At 43.0% G+C, this 23,658-nt stretch overlaps 1 protein-coding gene across 1 annotated transcript in view; it reads left to right on the plus strand.

Moving 5' to 3' along the window:
* The window catches only part of LOC123747423 (neuropeptide SIFamide receptor), a 121,615-nt gene that overhangs the window by 54,335 nt on the left and 43,622 nt on the right, over positions 1 to 23,658 (plus strand). The window contains exons 2-3 of the mRNA XM_045729640.2: positions 12,144 to 13,116; positions 16,751 to 16,863. Coding sequence (XP_045585596.1) covers positions 12,584 to 13,116; positions 16,751 to 16,863 — 646 coding nt within the window. The 5' untranslated portion in view covers positions 12,144 to 12,583. The remainder of the gene's footprint in view (positions 1 to 12,143; positions 13,117 to 16,750; positions 16,864 to 23,658) is intronic.

Consider the following 23,658-nt stretch of genomic DNA (forward strand, 5'->3'; position numbering starts at 1 on the left):
ATGAGTTATATATTTGTGATTTACTGTTTTAAACACTCTTAAGCATTTAGCTACGAATTTCTCTTTGTAATGAATCCTTGAAAATTCATAGCTCTAGTATGGCCTAAGAGAGGGATAATATCTAGCCTGGGAAAGTATCCGTTAATCCGTTAACACTAAGAACATTTTCATTACAAATTCTGTAGACACGACCCAAGATGAATACCTTGGCCACAGGTAAATTGTCGAATGTTGTTCTTAATAAATCTAGTTATGTACTTTTGTTTAGTTTAAGCTGTCTAATTTATGTTGTCTTGCTGTTGTCTAGTTTTATTGCATAGGTATGTGTCCTCATGCTTATATAGGTTCACTTTGGTAGGTTTATCCTACAGGAAGTGGGTTTGAATCTTATTAAAAACCCTTCTGGTTATAATCTTAGTAAAGATGCAAGAATTTTCATGGCGTCTGTGAAGACTTTGTCGCCAGGTTTAGTTAGTAAGTGAGAAGTGTAAAAATGAAGACACCTGAATGGCTTTCGTATGAAGAAATCTCCCGATACAAAGTGGAACGCCTTATAGGAGACGAATGTCGACTGTACCTTTACTTAAGGACTGTCAACCCCCCAAAGAGCTCAATATATAGGCAAGAAAGCAACATATCTTTCAAGGTGTCTGACTATCCACGAACAACGAAATGCAACTGATATAAGAATTGGGAATTTTTACTCTGCTGAAAAACTGCAAATCGGTATTGAAATGTGGCAACATCTTCCCGTAGACTTTAACGCCGAGTATCGCTGTCTTTTTCAATTAAACTAACAATTAAATAAATAAATAAATAAATAAATATATATATATATATATATATATATATATATATATATATATATATATATATATATATATATATATATATATATATATAATATAAAGATATTTGCGTTCGTTCTCCTTACCATGAAACCAATTATCATTGTAGTCAGTAAAAACATTAGCTGTTGCTGCCTCTGGCCGCTAACTTGCTGCGCTAATGCACTGCCTGACACTTGTTGGGGTGAAGGAAAAACATGGCGATATGTGATCATTGTTCTATACAGTTTGTTGACGTAAGTGGTGGTGCTGCTGCTGTTACTGGTGCTGGTGCTGCTGTTGTTGTTGTTACTGCTGCTGCTGTTACTGGTGCTGGTGCTGTTGCTGCTCCTGCTGCTGCTCCTGCTGCTGCTTGTTTTGTGAATCAACAATAAACTCAAAAGTCGACAGACAGATGCGACACAACGAGTGATACATTTTGATCTTGATCGTTTTTATTTGTACGTGTACACTCATAAATAAACACATATTTATACAAAAACTGAAATATACACTGAGACACGGACATTTACTCAAATATACAACACACACGAAAAACACATACGTGTACATGAATACAATTTTATACCCACGTGCACCTAAAGAAACACAATACACGAGGAAACACACACCAGCGAACAAACACACTTTATAGCATTAAAAAGTGACTGGATGACAGTGAGAAATGTGTCATGCAACAGAGACATGAAGCATAAAGAAAAAGAAACGGGTAAATTGGCGCATTATATATAATATATGTATGTATGTATGTATGTATGTATGTATGTATGTATGTATGTATGTATGTATGTATGTATATGTATATGTATATATATATATACATATACGAGAGGGAAAGGGCCATTAGATATTCTTATCTGGCCCAAGGGCACGCTTACAGTCATAACCAAACACAAGCACACACACACAACAGACGCAATTAATACAGCTTAATTTTAAGCTGCAGGAATATCTGCTGTATACAGCAGAAGCGGAGAAAGGTGCTGGAGCTGCTTTCAATGCTTTTCAATGCTTTCTTTTCTCCGCCGTGTTGAGAGGACAATAGAGACTAGTTCATTTCGTTGAAGCATCAACACGGCCTCTGGTTGGATACTCCAGAAGGAACGAGAGGCATCAGCTCGGTCAGTGTAAACAAAATTGCTCCTTGCAATATATTGGATCAGAATAAACAAACGCTTATGGTTCCGAGGGGTTATGCCCGTTTAGAACCTGATATTCTCTTGTTTTTTACGGCATGTGCTTCCTGTCTCATACTCCGGTGCTTGTATGGCGTGTGTCTATCCTGCATCATACACCGATAGCTCTGTATGATCTACATCATAGCACGGCACATTGTTGTATTTTATCGAGTTTATGTATGCAGTCTCCTCTCTCCCAGACGCCTCTGCAACACCCATTTTATTCCCATCTTCCTGCTATTCATCTTCTTGCAACCGGATCTTCCTGCAACCATTCTTCCTCCTACTCAACCATTTTTTCATCTGTCTTCATCTCTCGATGTAATCACCCATCTTTTTAGTCCCCAACCCTCACAGGTCTCTCCATTTTCCCGTCAGTTGTGCCACGCAGCTGTCATGCCCCCAACTGTCATCCCTCATCATGCCCATCATGCCCCATCATGCCCCATCATGCCCCCCAGACTGTCATTCCTCATCATCCCTCTAGGTTCACCACCTTAAGCGTAGTCTCTAAAAGTCGAAGAAAACATATTCAAAACCCTTAGACAACATCAGTCACATCAACTTAATTCCCAGCACGGAATGCAATAAGTAATTTTCATTTTAATTCGTTTTTAGTAACGAAAAAGGGATCGACTAAGTTTAATGGCGCGGGATAAAACCAGCGGGTTTTAATGTTTTTCAATTAAAAGCTCATTATAAAATAAATGTACCCAGTTACTGAAATAATTATCCCCCTTTCTGGAGCAAATGTAGCTTTATATATATATATATATATATATATATATATATATATATATATATATATATATATATATATATATATATATATATATATATATAATGTGTGTGTGTGTGTGTGTGTATTTAATGATTCTAGCACGAATCTTCTATTATATAACAAGCATGTTTTCTTTAGTTGGGAAGGAAGTCGAACAAATATATAAGAACTGGTAAGTTTTCAGCTTCCTTCATAAATTAAGAACATCAGAAATACCGAGAAGATTCGTTCGATAATCACAAAAGCTTTTATCCTGACTTCACCATTCTCACCCTTAATGCTACAATCCCCATACAAACCCTTAACCCTCCCAGTATCACATTCTTGACCATACTCACATCACAAAAGTACATAAAAGTCTCCTGTTCTCTTTAAGACCACAAGAAAGCAGAACTAGGCATAATAAAGTAAATTTTCAAGACTAATACTTTGCAGCCAACACATCAGCAGCCACCACTAAGAAAACCTCCACGAAGAGCTTCCACATGCACAACCCGTTCTAGCACTTGCTTATAGTCAATATCTTGCTTATGGCTTGGATATGTGGCTGGCTTGGAATAAAATATGGCTTGGAATATGTCACATATTTACTTATTTATAAGCGAAACAGTGACTATAAGCAGTAAATCATATATGTGCTGTCTTGTGCGAAAGCAGGTTGCGACCCAACAGGCTTCACCACCAAGAGAGCATGAAAGAACAGTCATCCGCAATCACAGAATAAAAAAGAATTCGCCAACCTTCAAGAGAGAATAAAGCCCCAGGCTCCACCACACTACATGACCTCCCACCATGCAGGAATGTCTCAAGGACGTCCCCTGTAGCACATTACCGCTTCAACATGAAGAACGTATCGAGAGACGCACTCCAGATGCAGCCTTACACCAGTACCCTCCATGAAGAAGTCATCGAGAGGGGCTTCTCCACCACTCTAGCGCCCCACACGAAGGCAGTCTCCAGGTGGATTCTCCACTGGTGCCACCACAGGGGTATCAAGAGTCGGTCATCATCCTAACAAAGCAGATTTGCACGATTCTCACACGGCAAATCTGGCGCACTAATCTCCTCTGATGAGAATGAGGTCGCAAACTTTCCCCACTTCGCTTAGAGCTCGCTCAATAACTTCGCGAAAATATTAGGCAACTGTCTAGACGTTTTGTCATTTTCGGTGTTAAGTTCACTCTAGCAATTGCACTAATTGATTTTTATAGTGAGCTACGCTTTGTTTTGCCAGCGTCGATTGTGCCGGGTATATTGGCCTAATGTTGTCTCTCTCTCTCTCTCTCTCTCTCTCTCTCTCTCTCTCTCTCTCTCTCTCTCTCTCTCTCTCTCTCTCTCTCTCTCTCTCTCTCTCTCTCTCTCTCTCTCCGTCCTACGTTTCCACTCAGCATGGACTCTTACTCATTATATCCACGTTCACACAGTTATTCTGTCACGTTTAACCCTCGAATCTAAACACCGGATTATTTACAATTATTTTTCGTTTATCTTTTGTTAAGGTCGAAAACCCGAGGGAATATAATTTTGTCTTAAATTCATCGTTCGCCACAAAGTGAAGCGAGTCAGTAGCGCTGGACACAGTAGCTTAAAGTGAACGCCTGCAGGCAAAGCTGATCTAATTATTTTGGAGTGAGTGTTGAAGAGGGAACTGGACGGGAGAAGTGGCAACACACCTTTACACCTGTTCTAACAGGTCTATCGCACCTGTTTCAACGCGCATATTAACACCTGTTTCAACGCGCATATTAACACCTGTTTCAACACATGATAAGGCCAGTTCTAACACACATTGAGACCTGTTCTAACACAAATTAATTCCTGGTCTAACACCCAATAACAAATGTTCCACCACGCTCTTAACACCTGCTTTACCACGCCCCACACACCTGTTTAAACACGTTAATAGCATTTGTTTTAACACCCACGTTAACACCTGTTCTAACGCCCAATCACACCTGTTCTTACACCTCTTTACACCCCCTATTCTAACACGTGATCAAGGTAGAAGCAATTTACTAATGCATTAACGCCTTCGATTAGAACACAGCAACAAATTCTGTCTCATTGCTCCAGCGGAGCATTTCTGTCGACTGCATCTGCATTTTCCTTCCCAGGACCAGCATTTCCTGTTTCCCGAGAGGTCGTATTGACGCCCAGTGGGTGGCGGTGGGTGGCAGTGGGTGGCAGTGGGTGGCAGTGGGTGGTGGGGCGTCGCCGCAGGTGTCTGCCTAATGCACTCTCCTCGTACAATGTCGGCCAGTCCTGGGAAGAAATTTGTGAGTCTCTAGTAATTAAACCATTGGTAATTTAGATTCCAGTCTATACAGGAGAGGTGGATTGGGAAAAGGTGGGTGGGGGGGCACTCGCCTGGTTTAATTCATCTAGTTGTATTTGCCGGTAAGGAATTATAGCTCTTGGGTCCAGGCTCTCAGTGCTTAGTCAACTGGTGTATGGGTTTCAGAGCCACTTAGGCTCTTTTATCTTTATATTTATTAAGATGTGTATGGAGTCTACTTCTTTATTCACTATCCTGACATTAACAAAAATTCTTTCTAATGTTTCCATGTCCGATTGTTTGTGTATTACCTTTGTCAAATAACCTGTTTTTGTTTGCCCCTATCTATTTCCCAGAGTATTTTGTATATGATGATCATGTCTTCCCTTGTTCATTATCTCTTTAGTATTTTCTCGCAACTAATGGCTAGTGGCAACTTTGGGACTAGTCTAGTGGCACACCAAATAACTTTCTCCAAACTTTGCTCAGTCTTTAAAAAGATAAGGCCTCCATGCATATTCCAGAATTGGTCTAACATAAATGCTATCCTAAATATTAAACGATTCCTTCAAATTCCGCAGGGCCGTTGTTCTATTAGCCAGTCTTTCGAGTACAGTGAATGGCATTCTTTGGTTGTGGGGTTCTGGGTCCATATTCAGTGTAATGTCTATCTCATGTTGGTTCTGACTGATAACAGGAGGATGTTCTCTCTCGATAACAATTTGCGTCCGGCTTCATGTTCACTTCTTATTTATAGGCATAACCTTTGATGTCTTCCAGGTCTTAGGTAGTTCTCCCCTCTACAGTGAATTCATGTACGTAATTACAAAGGTTATCACACAGTTGTAGCTGCGTTCCTTAGCACTCTTGCAAAGTCCTTATCTGGTCTTACTGTTATGAATACACCGAGCTCTTCAGTCTGCTTATTGGCCTCATCTGTTCTAATTCCTAAACTGATTATCTTACCGTTCAGGAGTTTCTTCTCCAATACATCTGGAAGATGCTCAAGTTCTACTTAGTTCCTATCCTCCTCCTGTAACTGAATCTAATAACGTGATCATTTACAACCATTTTCCTACTGATGTGACTACGAACATGTTTCTATTTTTCTTTAGTCCATGATAGCCTTGAGTTCTTTAGTAACTCTCGATTGGCATCTCTCTTTTCTCTCACGCTCTTATTGCTCCTATAATTCATATAGTTCCATATAGTCATATACCAGAAAAAAATTCTTCTGATATACTCCCCATTCCTGTCAGTTGTTTTTCCTGCTTCCTCTCCCTGTTCTCTTGCTTTGAGTTTCACTTAAACTATGTTATCAAAGACTAGTATCCAAAGGTCGCTGGAACCTTTTGGGATTCTGTGATCTATTCTGATATTGTCTGTTCTCTATTACTGATGAGGCGTGGACTGAATAGTTCGTCCCCTCCTTCTGCTCACGCTGCCTCTTTGATATGCTGTGTGTGTGTGTGTGTGTGTGTGTGTGTGTGTGTGTGTGTGTGTGTGTGTGTGTGTGTGTGTCTGTGTGTGTGTGTGTGTGTGTGTGTGTGTGTGTGTGTGTGTGTGTGTGTGTACTCACCTAGTTGTGTTTGCGGGGGTTGAGCTCTGGCTCTTTGGTCCCGCCTCTCAACCGTCAATCAACAGGTGTACAGATTCATGAGCCTATCGGGCTCTGTCATATCTACACTTGAAACTGTGTATGGAGTCAGCCTCCACCACATCACTTCCTAATGCATTCCATTTGTCAACCACTCTGACACTAAAAAAGTTCTTTCTAATATCTCTGTGGCTCATTTGGGCACTCAGTTTCCACCTGTGTCCCCTTGTGCGTGTTCCCCTTGTGTTAAATAGACTGTCTTTATCTACCCTACCTTTGTGTGTGTGTGTGTGTGTGTCTGTGTCTGTCTGTGTGTGTGTGTGTGTGTGTGTGTGTGTGTGTGTGTGTGTGTGTGTGTGTGTGTGTGTGTGTGTGTGTGTGTGTGTGTGTGTGTGTGTGTACTCACCTAGTTGTACTCACCTAGTTGTGTTTGCGGGGGTTGAGCTCTGGCTCTTTGTGTGTGTGTGTGTGTGTGTGTGTGTGTGTGTGTGTGTGTGTGTGTGTGTGTGTGTGTGTGTGTGTGTGTGCGTGTGTGTGTGTGTGTTTACTAGTTGTGTTTACTAGTTGTGTTTTTGCGGGGGTTGAGCTTTGCTCTTTCGGCCCGCCTCTCAACTGTCAATCAACTGTTTACTAACTACTTTTTTTTTCCACACCACACACACACACACACACACACACACACACACACACACACCCCAGGAAGCAGCCCGTGACAGCTGACTAACTCCCAGGTACCTATTTACTGCTAGGTAACAGGGGCATTCAGGGTGAAAGAAACTTTGCCCATTTGTTTCTGCCTCGTGCGGGAATCGAACCCGCGCCACAGAATTACGAATCCTGCGCGCTATCCACCAGGCTACGAGACCCCTTAATGTGTGTGTGTGTGTGTGTGTGTGTGTGTGTGTGTGTGTGTGTGTCTGTGTGTGTGTGTGTGTGTGTGTGTGTGTGTGTGTGTGTGAGTGCGTGACAGCGTGAGAGCAAATGAGAAGCACACAGCCCGTGTTAACTCTCGTATTATTTAAAGTGAAATTCAGTAGCTTATTAATGCTGAATAATTGATTGACTTTAATTAGTACGGATTTTATCCGTGCCAAATACCGCCGGCTTGAAGCTGTTCTCTTGCCCCAATTAACCTGAGGTCTAGTGTCATAGCGTACCAGTTATGAGTGCAATTGTTAACTGCATTAATTACTCTAAACAAGTGAGAAACTAATTATAAAGATAATTGATTATAGTTCTAAATACGCAAGGTGAATCTAGCCCTGATATCTGTTATATTATAACTCTTGTGAGAGATATTATGTTTTACCTGTTTGTTTTGCAATGATAATGTAGATAAAGATTTACTCAAAAGTCTTATGACATAAGGATTCTTTACCTATGTACACCCAGGTGTACAGAGACCAGGTGTGTGGGTGGAGGTACAGAGACCAGGTGTAGGTGAAGGTACAGAGACCAGGTGTGTGGGTGGAGGTACAGAGACCAGGTGTGTAGGTGGAGGTACAGAGACCAGGTGTGTGGGTGGAGGTACAGAGACCAGGTGTAGGTGAAGGTACAGAGACCAGGTGTGTGGGTGGAGGTACAGAGACCAGGTGTGTAGGTGGAGGTACAGAGACCAGGTGTAGGTTGAGGTACAGAGACCAGGTGTGTGGGTGGAGGTACAGAGACCAGGTGTGTGGGAGGAGGTACAGAGACCAGGTGTGTGGGTGGAGGTACAGAGACCAGGTGTGTAGGTGGAGGTACAGAGACCAGGTGTGTGGGTGGAGGTACAGAGACCAGGTGTGTGGGTGGAGGTACAGAGACCAGGTGTAGGTGAAGGTACAGAGACCAGGTGTGTGGGTGGAGGTACAGAGACCAGGTGTAGGTGGAGGTACAGAGACCAGGTGTGTGGGTGGAGGTACAGAGACCAGGTGTAAGTGAAGGTACAGAGACCAGGTGTGTGGGTGGAGGTACAGAGACCAGGTGTGTAGGTGGAGGTACAGAGACCAGGTGTGTGGGTGGAGGTACAGAGACCAGGTGTGGGAGGAGGTACAGAGACCAGGTGTAGGTGGAGGTACAGAGACCAGGTGTGTAGGCTGAGGTACAGGGACCAGGTGTGTGGGTGGAGGTACAGAGACCAGGTGTAGGTGGAGGTACAGAGACCAGGTGTGTAGGTGGAGGTACAGAGACCAGGTGTAGGTAGAGGTACAGGGACCAGGTGTAGGTGAAGGTACAGAGACCAGGTGTAGGTGGAGGTACAGAGACCAGGTGTGTGGGCGGAGGTACAGAGACCAGGTGTGTGGGTGGAGGTACAAAGACCAGGTGTAGGTGGAGGTACAGAGACCAGGTGTCTGGCCGGAGGTACAGAGACCAGGTGTGTGGGTGGAGGTACAGAGACCAGGTGTGTAGGCTGAGGTACAGGGACTAGGTGTGTGGGTGGAGGTACAGAGACCAGGTGTGTGGGTGGAGGTACAGAGACCAGGTGTGTGGGTGGAGGTACAGAGACCAGGTGTGTGGGTGGAGGTACAGAGACCAGGTGTGTGGGTGGAGGTACAGAGACCAGGTGTGTGGGTGTAGGTATACAACATCAACACAGACCATTCATTGTTGTCATAAATGCAGCAGGAACAAAAGCCTCAGAGACCTGACCTTCAGAAGGACACAAACATTTTTCAGTGCTGCCCATTAACGTGCCTAATTCTAACCCATAAGTCAACATGGCGAATGATAGCCAGGTAAAATAGGATTAAATCCCCCACCACTTAAGAATTTAATTTAATTCTCATAAGTACGCTTGACAAAGATGAATATTATGCCTATCATATTTATTTTTATGCCATAAAGTTATAATATATTCCCTTCTGGCAGCGTAAGGTAAAATATTTGATGCAAGATTTAAAAGTTCATTCTCCTTACTTTCTCCTTTGTTCACGAGAACAACAATTACCTCCATGCACCCTCTTCGTCTTCAACCCTAATTCGAAGCTTCGTAACTATTGTTCTACAAGATGTTCCCCAGAACCTCCTCCTCGTCCCTGAAGGCTCATTAAAACGTGTTAGTAGTCTCTGCTCCTCTTATTACCTCTAATTACCTCTAATTTCCGTCTTGGTTGAAAATTCACTGAAGCTCCCCCATTCTGCTGCCGGCTGGAACCAATTGTTCCAGCCGGCAGCATGGAACAATTGCCCATTTTTTTTCATTGCCCTCAGTTTTACTGTTCAGCTGCTCCCTGGCATTCATCACCCGACTCAAAATGTGGTTAACTGCGTCTCTCCCCTTTTACTCTCTCTATTTCCCCTCTTCCTTCCTCTTTCCCTTCTTCATTCCCTCCCCTCCCCTCGCTCTACTTTCTGTTCTTTTATGCACCTCTCTCTATCCCTTTGTTAACCACTTGACACTTTTCCCGACTCTGCAACACCTTATTTTACAGGTTCTCTGTCCTACTTATGCCTTTCCTTCCCTTTACATTATCATCACTTTCCTCTGTCGGGGTCTAACTTGGGACTCTGTTGGGCATCTAACTTGGGACTCTGTTGGGCATCTAACTTGGGACTCTGTTGGGCATCTAACTTGGGACTCTGTTGGGCATCTAACTTGGGACTTTATTGGGCATCTAACTTGGGACTCTGTTGGGCATCTAACTTGGGTATCTGTTGGGCATCTAACTTGGGACTTTATTGGGCATCTAACTTGGGACTCTGTTGGGCATCTAACTTGGGGCTCTGTTGGGCATCTAACTTGGGACTCTGAACGCAGCCCCGGACCCAGGACTAAAATAAACTAGTTATATATATATATATATATATATATATATATATATATATATATATATATATATATATATATATATATATATATATATATATATAATATACAGCAAGAAACGAGTTCACCTCTTGCTTTTATAAATCCCTTTCTGCATGATGTAGTGTAAGATACCAGAGATACGAGGACAGACTGATGTGTTGTGAGGGGAAGAAAGGTAAGGGTGGAGGAGGTGAGGAGAGAGAGAGGTGAGAGGAGAGAGAGAGAGAGAGAGAGAGAGAGAGAGAGAGAGAGAGAGAGAGAGAGAGAGAGAGAGAGGAGGGAAGAGAGAGAGTTAAGGGTAGAGGCGCTAACGAAAGGTGATCAGGTGAAAGTCTTTCTTTCAGTGTATAATGAATGACGGGGGAACAAATTACCACAGTTGGAGGTCATTAAGGTAAACGTATTGATATTAGCCCCAAGTGAATTAAAGATTTTATTACCAATAATAATCATTGAGTATATAATGGTTATTGAGCCTGATGATGTATTTTATATATCTGCATATACTGTACGTTTCAGGATTGGCTGTAACTAAAGGTCTGTAATATACACGACGCAATGCTTACATTAAACTTATAATGAGCACTTGAATTTGTTCTGTATTTTGTCAGCTGTTAAGGCTTCCACAGGCAAGACTGAAGTCAAGATCACCTTGAGGTGAGACATATACATATACAGATATGTATACCCGCTTCTTAGTGTATATACACTGAGAGTTTACTTTAGTCCTGGACAATGTTCTGGACTAAAGTAAACTGCCTGGTTGGTCAGTAAGAGGTTGTGGTGGTCTTAATAACACTTTAAAAGTTGATTGGCCTTGAACCCAACACCAAACCAAGTTGAGATATATCACTGCGGTCTTTGTCACGTGATCCTGCTCAGTTTCGGGCCAACGGATCAGTTTGGGCAGTCCGCTTGACGGGGTCACTGTAAGCAGCGTCCAACAGTAGAGTAAACAGTGTGTATTCGGAAATTCCTGGCCTTGTTTAGCAGAGTAATTGTATTCCAGTGATCCTGGCCTCTGACTGCAATCTCCTCTTCTGTCCCAATCAACTGCTTTGTGTGTAGTCAGTAATGATTTACTTGTTCGCTTGTGTTTGACCCGTGTTGTTGTTAATGGGGTTATGTTCCTATTATGCGACATTCAGTGGTGAACGAAATAGTTTTGGCATGAAGTGCAATGATTAAGAGGTGACAATGAGGAACTTAATCGAAGTGTCCGAAGAATTTGATAATCTTCAATCAGTAAAGATATTCTGTCCAAGAAAAAACGAGAAATAAACAAATCCACACGGGCCTTGATGAAAAAGGAGAACTGTTTTCCCTCGAGGAATGTAACATATATGACAAAGATGAATCTTAGGGTGAGGTTAACCCTCACTTATATCTTATAGATACCTAAGTTACTGCATGTAAGTCCACAGCCCCGCTCCTGTGCCAGGTAAGCCCACTACGGGATCACCATAGCCCGTGCTACTTGGAACTTTTTGTTCCAAGTAGCTGAATCTAAAACAACAACAACAGCATGTAAGCTTAGTATACCAGTTTTATTTACTGTACACTAAGTGTGTGTGAATACACACACTTAGTGTGTGTATTAAATTAGTGTGTGGTAATTTTATCCCATTTATCTAATTTGTATCACAATAAAATAATAAAAGTATTTTTTTGTTTCAGATATTGAGAGCTGGTTTCTCCGGACTGCCAGCCCGACCCATCTGGCCACCCTGCCCGACCCATCTGGCCTCCCAGTCCGACCCATCTGGCCTCCAAGCCCGACCCATCTGGCCTCTACGACACAAGAAATGTGAAAAATAAACATAACAAGGGATTGTGTGTCCTCTTGAGAACCATATGAAAATGTCTGTACGGATGGTAGTTAATTAATCACACTACTGTTTACTCTAATCAACGTTTATACAATGTTTCAATGAACATTTTCCGTGGTAACAAGGATTAGACCATCGTGTTCAAAATTGGTGACATGATATAGCCCTCTGTCGTTACCGCGCGGCTGTAGCTTGTTCCATTGACTTGTATACAGTTACAAAACGTGTCAAGGTAGTTGTTACAAGCCAGTGATTAGGACTGATAGCAGTAGTCGGCAGGCAAGTGTTATGGATGCGACGACGGTGGCGTCCTCAGGAGCCGCCAGCAGAGACACACTTGAGAGTCTGTTAACTCCGAAAAGTGTGTTGTGGTCCGGTCAAAACATGTCAGCGATTCATACCAACACAGAGACGCCTGTGGGTCCTCACGGGCCGCCCGACGGGGCCACCTCGTCGACAGCTGTACAGGGAAACAGGACAGGTGTCATGGACAGCTTCACCACTGTATACACGTCCTTGAACGAGACGGAATCTACCATGACAGACTTGCTGACTCTCGGCTCAGATGTATCTCAGCAGGCCTCCAGTTTCCTCCTGCTCAATCACACCTCCAACGACACCTCCTCATTGGGTCAACTAGATGTGGACTTGGATAACCTGAACGGTTCATTCGGGTTAAATTACAGCGATTACGACCTCTCGCTGGACGACCTCCTGTACCGTCACTCCATCAACACCGGGGCGCTCCTCGGCCTCAGTTACGTCATCGTCTTCATTCTGGGCCTCGTCGGCAACTGCTTCGTCATCGCTGTCGTCTTCAGGTGAGGAATCGCTTTTCTTGCTTAACAATTAATGTTTATATACCTCTGAAACCTCTTTTTTTTAATATTACGGCAGAAGCAGATGGGCAGCTTTGAGATGCCATTAATAAGTGTCTGAGTGGCAATCACTAAGTTCCCTGAGTGGCAGCATCACTCGAGCATCGCTCATCTGTGATGGATATCCGCAGATGAGCGATTGTGTGAATGGCACCAATCATACCGACTCGTGGAGACCGTGTCTGATCCACAAAGATTTTCACACATTTGCACGCATAAAGATGACTTATACAATATAAACATATTATATCATAGTGAGTGTGATCTGTGATCTTTATCAGATAACGCGTATCTGTGATTAATTTAATATATATTTTGTTTTAAATAATGTTCCACGAAGAGCGTGTTTGAGGCTCCATTGCATTGATCCATTCTTGTCCCCCACTATTGGCTATTGGGTTAATATTGCTGTAATATACTAGTCTTGATGCCCGCTCAGTCCTGGTAGGCTGCAATCAGCCTTGATCAGTTCCTGCGCCAGGATTCACTTCATGAACCAGTAATTAGTACGTCTGTTCGGATATGAATCTTCAGTATCATTTCCAGTATGTCCAGAGTGCTACTGAATGGTGCTGCCTGATAATGTTCGCAGAACGACCAATTCAGCATTTGCACTCTAGTGGCTTTAGCATAGACCATTATTAAGTTACCTACAATGGTAGGAATATTATATATATATATATATATATATATATATATATATATATATATATATATATATATATATATATATATATATATATATATCGTCCTTCTCAAATTCGAGAGAGATATTTGGCATTGCTCTCATTCCTGGTGAACAAATAACAGCAGTGTTTCTCCGTTAGTTCTTGTTTATTCTGATTTATTTTGATAATGGTTGTGGTGTCGTGTGTGTGGGGGGGGGGGCGGGGGGTTGAACCCCCTGGCGCGGACGTCATAGTGTGCTAATTTTAGCTGGTGCATTACTTTAAGCCGGTGGCTTCCCCTAGAGACTCCAGCTCTTGAGCCTTATGTACCCCCTGACCCCATCCTCGGCCCTGACCCCGGCCCTGACCCCACCCCCGGGTCTGGCCCCACCCACAATCCCCACCCCCCACAACAACCCCCTCCCTGCCCCCCACATAAGGTATGCAAGGACTTCAGTCTCAGTAGACAGGTAACCAAGTTTGTGTGTGACTGTTTTCAGACTCCCTGAAGAAATTATAATATAAATTGCATGTCTTCTGAGGTCAAACATTTGCATTCTAAAATGTATTCCCGGGAAAATCTACAAATGCTTTTGTGAATTTTCAGAATTTTTGCTCTCTAGCAACTAGACTAGCAAGCATAAAACCGAAAGGAATTGAATTAGGGTTTATTAACACGAGGCCTTGAATTAAGATTTTGAAACGGAAGGCCCCTAAATTAGGGTTTGTTAACGCTACGTCTCGAGTTAGGTTAGATTAGGATATCTCTGAGTTAGCAGCCAACCATTCCTCTATAACCAGTGAGTTTAGAGTATGTTGCTTTAGCAAGAGTTAATGAGTCGGATATTTTGAGTTCATTATTCGCTAATTTTATTATTTGCACCAGAGATAAATTCCCGGGATTATGTTACCCTTGGTAATGGTGTCAGCGCACACTGAAGGATTTACCGCGCGCTGTAACTCTTCCAGTCCCTCGCCGCTGATATATATGTGACAGTCTCACCTCTGACTCCCGTGCCGTTGGTCATGGCTTCACACATATGCCTCCGGTGGTGTGCGGCTTGGACACAGGACACAGCGTGGCTGGGACACAGGACACAGCGAGGCTGGGGCACAGGACACAGCGAGGCTGGGACACAGGACACAGCGTGGCTGGGACACAGGACACAGCGAGGCTGGGACACAGGACACAGCGAGGCTGGGACACAGGACACAGCGAGGCTGGGACACAGGACACAGCGAGGCTGGGGCACAGGACACAGCGAGGCTGGGACACAGGACACAGCGTGGCTGGGACACAGGACACAGCGAGGCTGGGACACAGGACACAGCGAGGCTGAGACACAGGACACAACGAGGCTGGGGCACAGGACACAGCGAGGCTGGGACACAGGACACAGCGAGGCTGGGACACAGGACACAACGAGGCTGGGGCACAGGACACAGCGAGGCTGGGACACAGGACACAGCGTGGCTGGGACACAGGACACAGCGAGGCTGGGACACAGGACACAGCGAGGCTGGGACACAGGACACAGCGAGACTGAGACACAGGACACAGCGAGGCTGGGACACAGGACACAGCGAGGCTGGGACACAGAACACAGCTGAGATTATATTATCGAAAATGTTCTCCCAATACTTCAAAGACACGGTATAATAATAATATGCTCCCCCAAATTTCGGTTGACACGCGAAAAAAAATACTTTGCGTCAGAGATTTGGTGATTTTGGTGCTTATACTTAAAAAGGTTACCCGCCCCTGGTGTAAGGGGCAGCCAGATAAGCCTAACAGCCTTCCGGTCCCCTACCAATACCCCCTCCCCCCTTCCCCCTGACAATCAGAACGCCCCCTAATTTGACGGAACTCGTAAACAACGCGTCTTATTTGCTGATCTCAATGACTCGATTTTCTATACTACCGGAAATTAGCTGTCTAAGTTAACTAATCTCTCCTAGCCTAACCTAGCATTACCTAGCCTAACCTAGCATTACTTAGCCTAACCTAGCATTACCTAGCCTAACCGAGCATTACCTAGCCTAACCTAGCAAATCCTTAACCTAACCTAGCATTACCTAGCCTAACCTAGCATTACCTAGCAAATCCTTAACCTAACCTAGCATTACCTAGCCTAACCTAGCATTACCTAGCCTAAACTAGCATTACCTAGCCTAACCTAGCAAATCCTTAACCTAACCTAGCATTACCTAGCCTAAACTAGCATTACCTAGCCTAACCTAGCAAATCCTTAGCCTAACCTAGCATAACCTGGCCTCATTTAGCCTACCTTTATAATGAACACAATCCTCTGTCAAAATATAACACAGTGGCGGCTACGAAGCCTTTGGCATTGTGTTCAACAAATCGGTGAACGTATAATTATCGTTCAACGTTCATGTTTCAGATAAAAGACATGGTTCCCGGCAGCTATGACTTTGATATAATTAGTTGCTCTGCGAGGAACAAAAACTTTTGCACAACAGCAAATATCAAATGTTGTTTTTCATGATAAAAATCAAGCAAGTGAATTATTCATGACGAGAGTATTTTCCTGAAAGGAAAACGGCAAATGGAAGTATATATAAGAGAAGGAAGAGCACATCTAGTTGTGCTTGCGAGGGTTGAGCTTCGGCTCTTTGGTCCCGCCTCTCAACCGTCTATCAACAGGTGTACAGGTTCCTGAGCCTACTGGGCTCTATCATATCTACACTTGAAGCTGTGTATGGAGTCAGCCTCCACCACATCACTTCCTAATGCATTCCATTTGTCAACCACTCTGATACTAAGAATGGTCTTTCTAATATGTCTGTGGCAATGTGTATGTGTGTGTGTGTGTGTGTGTTTATGTGTGTTTGTGAAAATGGTTTTTTTCGTACAGTTGTTTAAAGATGTATCTCCCCCCTTGCAGAACTCCGCGCATGCGCACACCCACCAATTACTTCATCGTTAACTTGGCCTTCGCAGACGTCTTAGTGATCGTCTTCTGTCTCCCCGCCACTCTCCTCTCTAACATCTATTATCGTGAGTATTCTGATCTGTCTATTGTCTGGGTATCTATTGCCTGGGTGGCTATTGTTTGGGTGTCTATTGCTTGGGTGGCTATTGCCTTGCCTGAGTAGTAATGGAGGGAGACAGGCTTGGTAGTGTTGGAGGGATACAGGCTTGGTAGTGTTGGAGGAAGACAAGCTTGGTAGTGTTGGAGGAAGACAAGCTTGGTAGTGTTGGAGGAAGACAAGCTTGGTAGTGTTGGAGAGATAAAGGCTTTATAGTGCTGGAGACTAAATAAAAAATAATACACTTTTCCTTCCAAGTTTCATGTAAGTTGTGGCTCAGCTTTTATAGGAAGAATATATTTTACGTCTGATGAGAAATTGTTGCCTCTTAAGTTTACGACCCATCGTTCCGGACTTGATGTTTGGGTTGTTCAAGAGTGCCTCTGTCCTTCTTCTTCACCTACAGTCCCGTCTACCAACATCACTGCATCTACTACGACTCTAAAGGCCCGTCTGTCAACATCAGTGGATTTCTTCTGCTCTCTTCCTCCTTGTCAACAAACATCAAGGGATTTATTCCAATCCTTCATTCCCATCTTCCAACATCACAGCCCGTTCATACTGCTTATAGAACGTCTGAACTCGGGGCCCAGTACTCACCCGGGGCCCAGTACTCACCTGGGGGCCTAGTACTCACCCTGGGGCCCAGTACTCACCCGGGGCCCAGTACTCACCCGGGGGACTATAGTAACTCACACTAGGAGCTCCGTTAAGAGACCTTACTCAGCAATGAGACTAACGAATCTCTCACTAAGAAAGAACATTACGTGAACTTCCTCATCGAATACCACCACACACACTGTAACTACTAGGTCCTTCCACACTACGCAATATCACGGTGAAGAACACTTTGTTAAGGGGTAATATTCCCCCCCCCCCCCCCCACAGCCACTTGAAACCCTGGCGGAAGATGATTCTATAAACTATCTTTACATCTCAAAGCTATCACAAACATCTCAGATGATGAGTCACAATAACGTGGCTGAAGACATGATAACCAAACCACTCATCACACGATGAACAGACGACAATGTTTCGGTCCATCCGGGACCATTGTAAAACATTCGACTCGATGATGGTCCAAGACGGACCGAAACGTCTTCGGCTATTTATCTTCTAATGAGTAGTTTGGTTATGATAACATCTCTCAGACCACGTAACAAGCAGGTTTTAGAAAGCTTGTTAGGCACTACCACTATAAACAGTTCTCTCGACTAATCAAAAACATTAGAACCTAAGCAATTCACCGGTACTCACTGGTTCCCGAAAGCGTCAATATTGTTGTGGTTTAAATTTCCCTAAACCACAGCAATTTTAACGTTAGCATCGATAGCGTAAACTTGTAGTGCATTAAGGCTACAAGTTGAGGACCTGGACCAGCAACAGGCTGTGTGATGACTGATTACGTCAGCTGGACTACGTCAGCTGGACTACGTCAGCTGAACAACGTCAGCTGAACAACGTCAGCTGAACAACGTCAGCTGAACAACGTCAGCTGAACAACGTCAGCTGGACTACGTCAGCTGAACAACGTCAGCTGGACTACGTCAGCTGAACAACGTCAGCTGGACTACGTCAGCTGAACAACGTCAGCTGGACAACGTCAGCTGAACAACGTCAGCTGAACAACGTCAGCTGAACAACGTCAGCTGAACAACGTCAGCTGAACAACGTCAGCTGAACAACGTCAGCTGGACTACGTCAGCTGAACAACGTCAGCATCGTGATAACAGCTTCTTTAAGGGAGTTTCTTTGATGTAGTACAGCAGGAAGCTGTACAACAGATGTGTAAAGAAATTATACTAATTATCTTGACAGTGTTGTGAATATTTCAAGAAGGAATGTAATTATGTTGGCGCATGAGAGAAGCATGTTGAGAGAAGACAAATGAAACTCAGAGACAGACAGACGGACGGACAGACAGACAGACAGACAGACAGACAGAGGAAACGGCCGATAGTTCATCTGAACTGTAACAAGAGGCTTCACAACCTCAGCAGTAAAGGCCAATGATAATTTTGAAAGTAGCTATTAGCTGTCAAACTCCGCAGTTTGCATCACTTGCCGATGATATATGAGATGAAAGAGGAAGAGAAGAATGAGAATAGAATGGAACAGAATAGAAAGAGAGATGGAAAGAGGAATATAATCAAGAAAATCTAGATTGTGACCATTTGAGAATGTAACCAGGGAAGCTAATGAGAAGAAAGACAGTCATGGGTGTTTGTTGACGATTGAGGGGCGGGACCATTGAGCCAGAGCTCAACCCCTTCAAGCACAACTAGGTGAGTACACACACACACACACACACACACACACACACACACACACACACACACACACACACACACACACACACACACACACACACACACACTCACACACACACACATAAACCAGCACCCCTCAATAACATCAATGCTATCGGGCCCTCCTAAGCTTACCTGAATAGCTAAAAGCTTGACTATACCAAAATAAAAACCTATACCACAGAAAATAACAAATAAAAAAGGTTTTTACCTCTCCAAAATATTTCAGAGGGATGACAGTTCAACCAGATTATCTAGCACATAGTGAGGCCGAGACACTACATATTATACATACATACATAGATACATACATACATAGATACATACATACATAGATACATACATACATAGATACATACATACATTTATATAATGGATATGTGTGTGTGTCTTAATTAGCTAATCATGAACAATTTAAGCCCCACAACTCGAGCACTTCACCAATAAAATCCCACATAAGCTTCTGGAGTCTCTTAATACACATAAATCCCCCGGTTCATTATAGTAATCCTTTGTGAATCCTGGAGACGCTATCAGCAGCATCCTGAGCCCAGGTGACGTCTCTCTCGCAGCTGAGCTGTCTCCTTCAGTCTCTCTCTCAGTCATAACGACCCAGAGTATGGTGTCCACACCTGCAGCTGTAGTATGGTGTCCACACCTGCAGCTGCAGTATGGTGCCTACATCTGCAGCTGCAGTATGGTGACCCTGCCAGCAATGGTGAGGTGTCCACACCTGGATGTATGATACAGTGTCGACACTGAAACAAACATACAATTGAGAAAGTTCAAAGACATGCAACACACTTATAGTAAACACTTTACAGTGAAGATAATCCAGTGAGGAAGAAGTGTTAATGACGCTGGACAACCCTGTTCAGGACGCCAGTATAAGGGACGATGAATGACCGGATAGACCTAAGGTTTATCCGAACTAATTATGATCATATTGACCAAACCACATACACTAGAAATTGAAGAGACGATCATTTCTAGTGTGTGGTTTGGTCAGCATTTTTCAGCCACGTTATTGTGACTCTTCAACTGCTTATTGTAATTACATTTGCGCGTCGATTACGTGACATTGTGAAAACATTGGCCTGATTCTACCCAGGGGAATTAAATCTATCCCGTAAGTAATTTAAGAAGCAGCGTTGCTTCTATATATAAAATTTAAACAATAAGATATGTTCAATACACGTAACAAAATTTAAGATCATTCAGATTTATTTTTTGTATTCTAGTGATTGTGGAAAATGATAATTATCAGCTACAGATGATAGTGATCAAGGGACAGGTGTATTCGGAGAGTAACTGAAGCATGTGTAAATGTGACACGCACTCTAGAATCACGAATCAATTTGTGAAATGTTAAATTCCCTGTTTGCTCTGTTTTAGAAGTTTGAGATGGATAGCTTAGCACACACACTCCATACTGGATAAGTTCTTCTGTGTTCAGATTCATCTTGACTGGTCTCAGTGATCAACGTTGCAGTCTTGCAAAGCTCCACTTTATCTCTCTCATGCTTGCCGAACTCCGTTCCACCTCTCCAGTGTTTCTAGAACGCTACCTCTCTTCTTTGTAGAGATTTACTCTGTCTCTCTCGTGCTTGAAGAACTTAACTCTACCTCTGGTAGAGGTAGAGTTAAGTGCTACAACTTAACTCTGGTTAAGTTGAGAGTGCTTGTAGAGTTCTCTGGTGCTTGTAGAGTTCCACTACCTCTCTCTCTCTCTCTCTCTCTCTCTCTCTCTCTCTCTCTCTCTCTCTCTCTCTCTCTCTCTCTCTCTCTCTCTCTCTCTCTCTCTCTCTCTCTCTCTCTCGCATGTTTGGGGCGTCTGTGTCGCACCGTAGGTGCCGTCCTCATTTCCTTAACAAGAGCAGCTTTGATTCCATGCACAGTGAAGGACAGGGAAAATACATGATCTATACCTTCATTTACTGTCGCTGAATGTGTTCAACTAAGAGCGTGACGCCCAGCTAAGAATGTCTCTTACTCGGCAATCGATTAAACATTCCCATATAGTTCCCACTGCTGATCAAATCATTCCATCCTCGGCAGGAGTTGCCAAGCCTTCTTCAGCTTACAACTTTATTTCCCCCTCAAACTTATTTCCAGTAGACGCTGCCAGGAATTTGATGTTCTTCAGATTCTTGTTATCTTTTCACACTTTTATCTTGGCTTATCCCTTCGTCTTCACGTAACAGTCTTGTGTGTGTAGGTGTGTGTATGTGTGTGGCAGGGTACACGTTGGCTGAATTCCTTGAGATAGGTTTCCAGGCTTGAGGTGTAGGTGTGTGAGACACAGGCTAGATGTCAGGTGTATTCCTGTGATCCCCTGAGGCAAGTCCTAGCGGCCCGAGGGGTCCAATGGTGGAGGCTTCGATATGTAGTAGGAAAACAATTTCTATATTAAGCAGTAAACCAATTGAGAAAATCGTACTCTGTCTCTCTGAACAGGGAGCAATGCGCACACACACACACACACACACACACACACACACACACACACACACACACACACACACACACACACACACACACACACACACACACACACACACACACACACACACACACACACACACACACACACACACACACACACACACACACACACACACACACACACACACACACACACTAGGGTAGATAAAGACAGTCTATTTAACACAAGGGGAACACGCACAAGGGGACACAGGTGGAAACTGAGTGCCCAAATGAGCCACAGAGATATTAGAAAGAACTTTTTTAGTGTCAGAGTGGTTGACAAATGGAATGCATTAGGAAGTGATGTGGTGGAGGCTGACTCCATACACAGTTTCAAGTGTAGATATGACAGAGCCCGATAGGCTCATGAATCTGTACACCTGTTGATTGACGGTTGAGAGGCGGGACCAAAGAGCCAGAGCTCAACCCCCGCAAACACAACTAGGTGAGAACTAGGTGAGTACACACACACACACACACACACAAGTATTGAATGTACACAAGACCCAATGTTCCCTCCAAAACATTTCATTTATTGTATTCCCGTTCACGTTAGTACAAAGAAATTGTTGTCATTGTGTAATTTAGCCCTCGACTGTATTGTTCAGGACAGCTCTGTGTCAGGAGGGAAATTGACCTCTCTCTCTCTCTCTCTCTCTCTCTCTCTCTCTCTCTCTCTCTCTCTCTCTCTCTCTCTCTCTCTCTCTCTCTCTCTCTCTCTCTCTTTCTCTCTCTCTCTCTCTCTCTCTCTCTCTCTCTCTCTCTCTCCCGGAGACACAAGCAAGGATAAAGACTTTACGTTCCACGCAATTACTTCAAACGGGTTTCAATAAATACCACTTAACTGAATCTCATTTTTCCCCCCTAACATTACGACAATCCGTCACGTTGTTGACGTCTCCCAAAATGCTTTTGTTTTCCTTTGGAGGTCAGACGTTTGTGAGCCGTCTTGACCTGTCTTTTGAAGGCTATATATATATATATAAATATATATATATATATATATATATATATATATATATATATATATATATATATATATATATATATATATATATATTTATATATATGTCGTACCTAGTAGCCAGAACTCACTTCTCAGCCTACTATTCAAGGCCCGATTTGCATAATAAGCCAAGTTTTCCTGAATTAATATATTTACTATAATTTTTTTCTTATGAAATGATAAAGCAACCCTTTTCTCTATGTATGAGGTCAATTTTTTTTTATTGGAGTTAAAATTAACGTAGATATATGACCGAACCTAACCAACCCTACCTAACCTAACCTAACCTATATTTATAGGTAAGGTTAGGTTAGGTAGCCAAAAAAAGCTAGGTTAGGTTAGGTTAGGTAGGTTAGGTAGACGAAAAAACATTAATTCATGAAAACTTGGCTTATTAGGCAAATCGGGCCTTGAATAGTAGGCTGAGAAGTGCGTTCTGGCTATTAGGTACGACATATATATATTTATATATATATAAATATATATATATAAATATATATATATAAATATATATATATATATATATATGTATATATATAATATATATATATATATATATATATATATATATATATATATTATATATATATATAATATTAGTCATTGTCACATATGTGTGTGTGACACTTCATTACGGTAAGAAGAATAACTGAATCTGGCAGTCTCTGAGCGCTGAGTCTAATGTGCTTCTCCGTATTACAAAATTTTAGACTGTTGAAATATCAGGATACTAGTTGACTGCTCTGTGAGGATGGTGGTCACTGGTGGGGTGAACACGTTTGAAAGCACAATAAAATATGTATTGGTTTAAGTGGTTTTCATATTGGGTCAAATAGTCTACGGGATTGATCCGCCACATTTCACTAGTAGTGGTAAAATGATACTGTATTCACCTATTTGTACTCACCTATTTGTGCTTGCAGGATCGAGCATTGACTCTTGGATCCCGCCTTTCTAGCTA

Source organism: Procambarus clarkii, chromosome 94 (assembly GCF_040958095.1).
Source record: "Procambarus clarkii isolate CNS0578487 chromosome 94, FALCON_Pclarkii_2.0, whole genome shotgun sequence".
Lineage (NCBI taxonomy): Eukaryota > Metazoa > Arthropoda > Malacostraca > Decapoda > Cambaridae > Procambarus > Procambarus clarkii.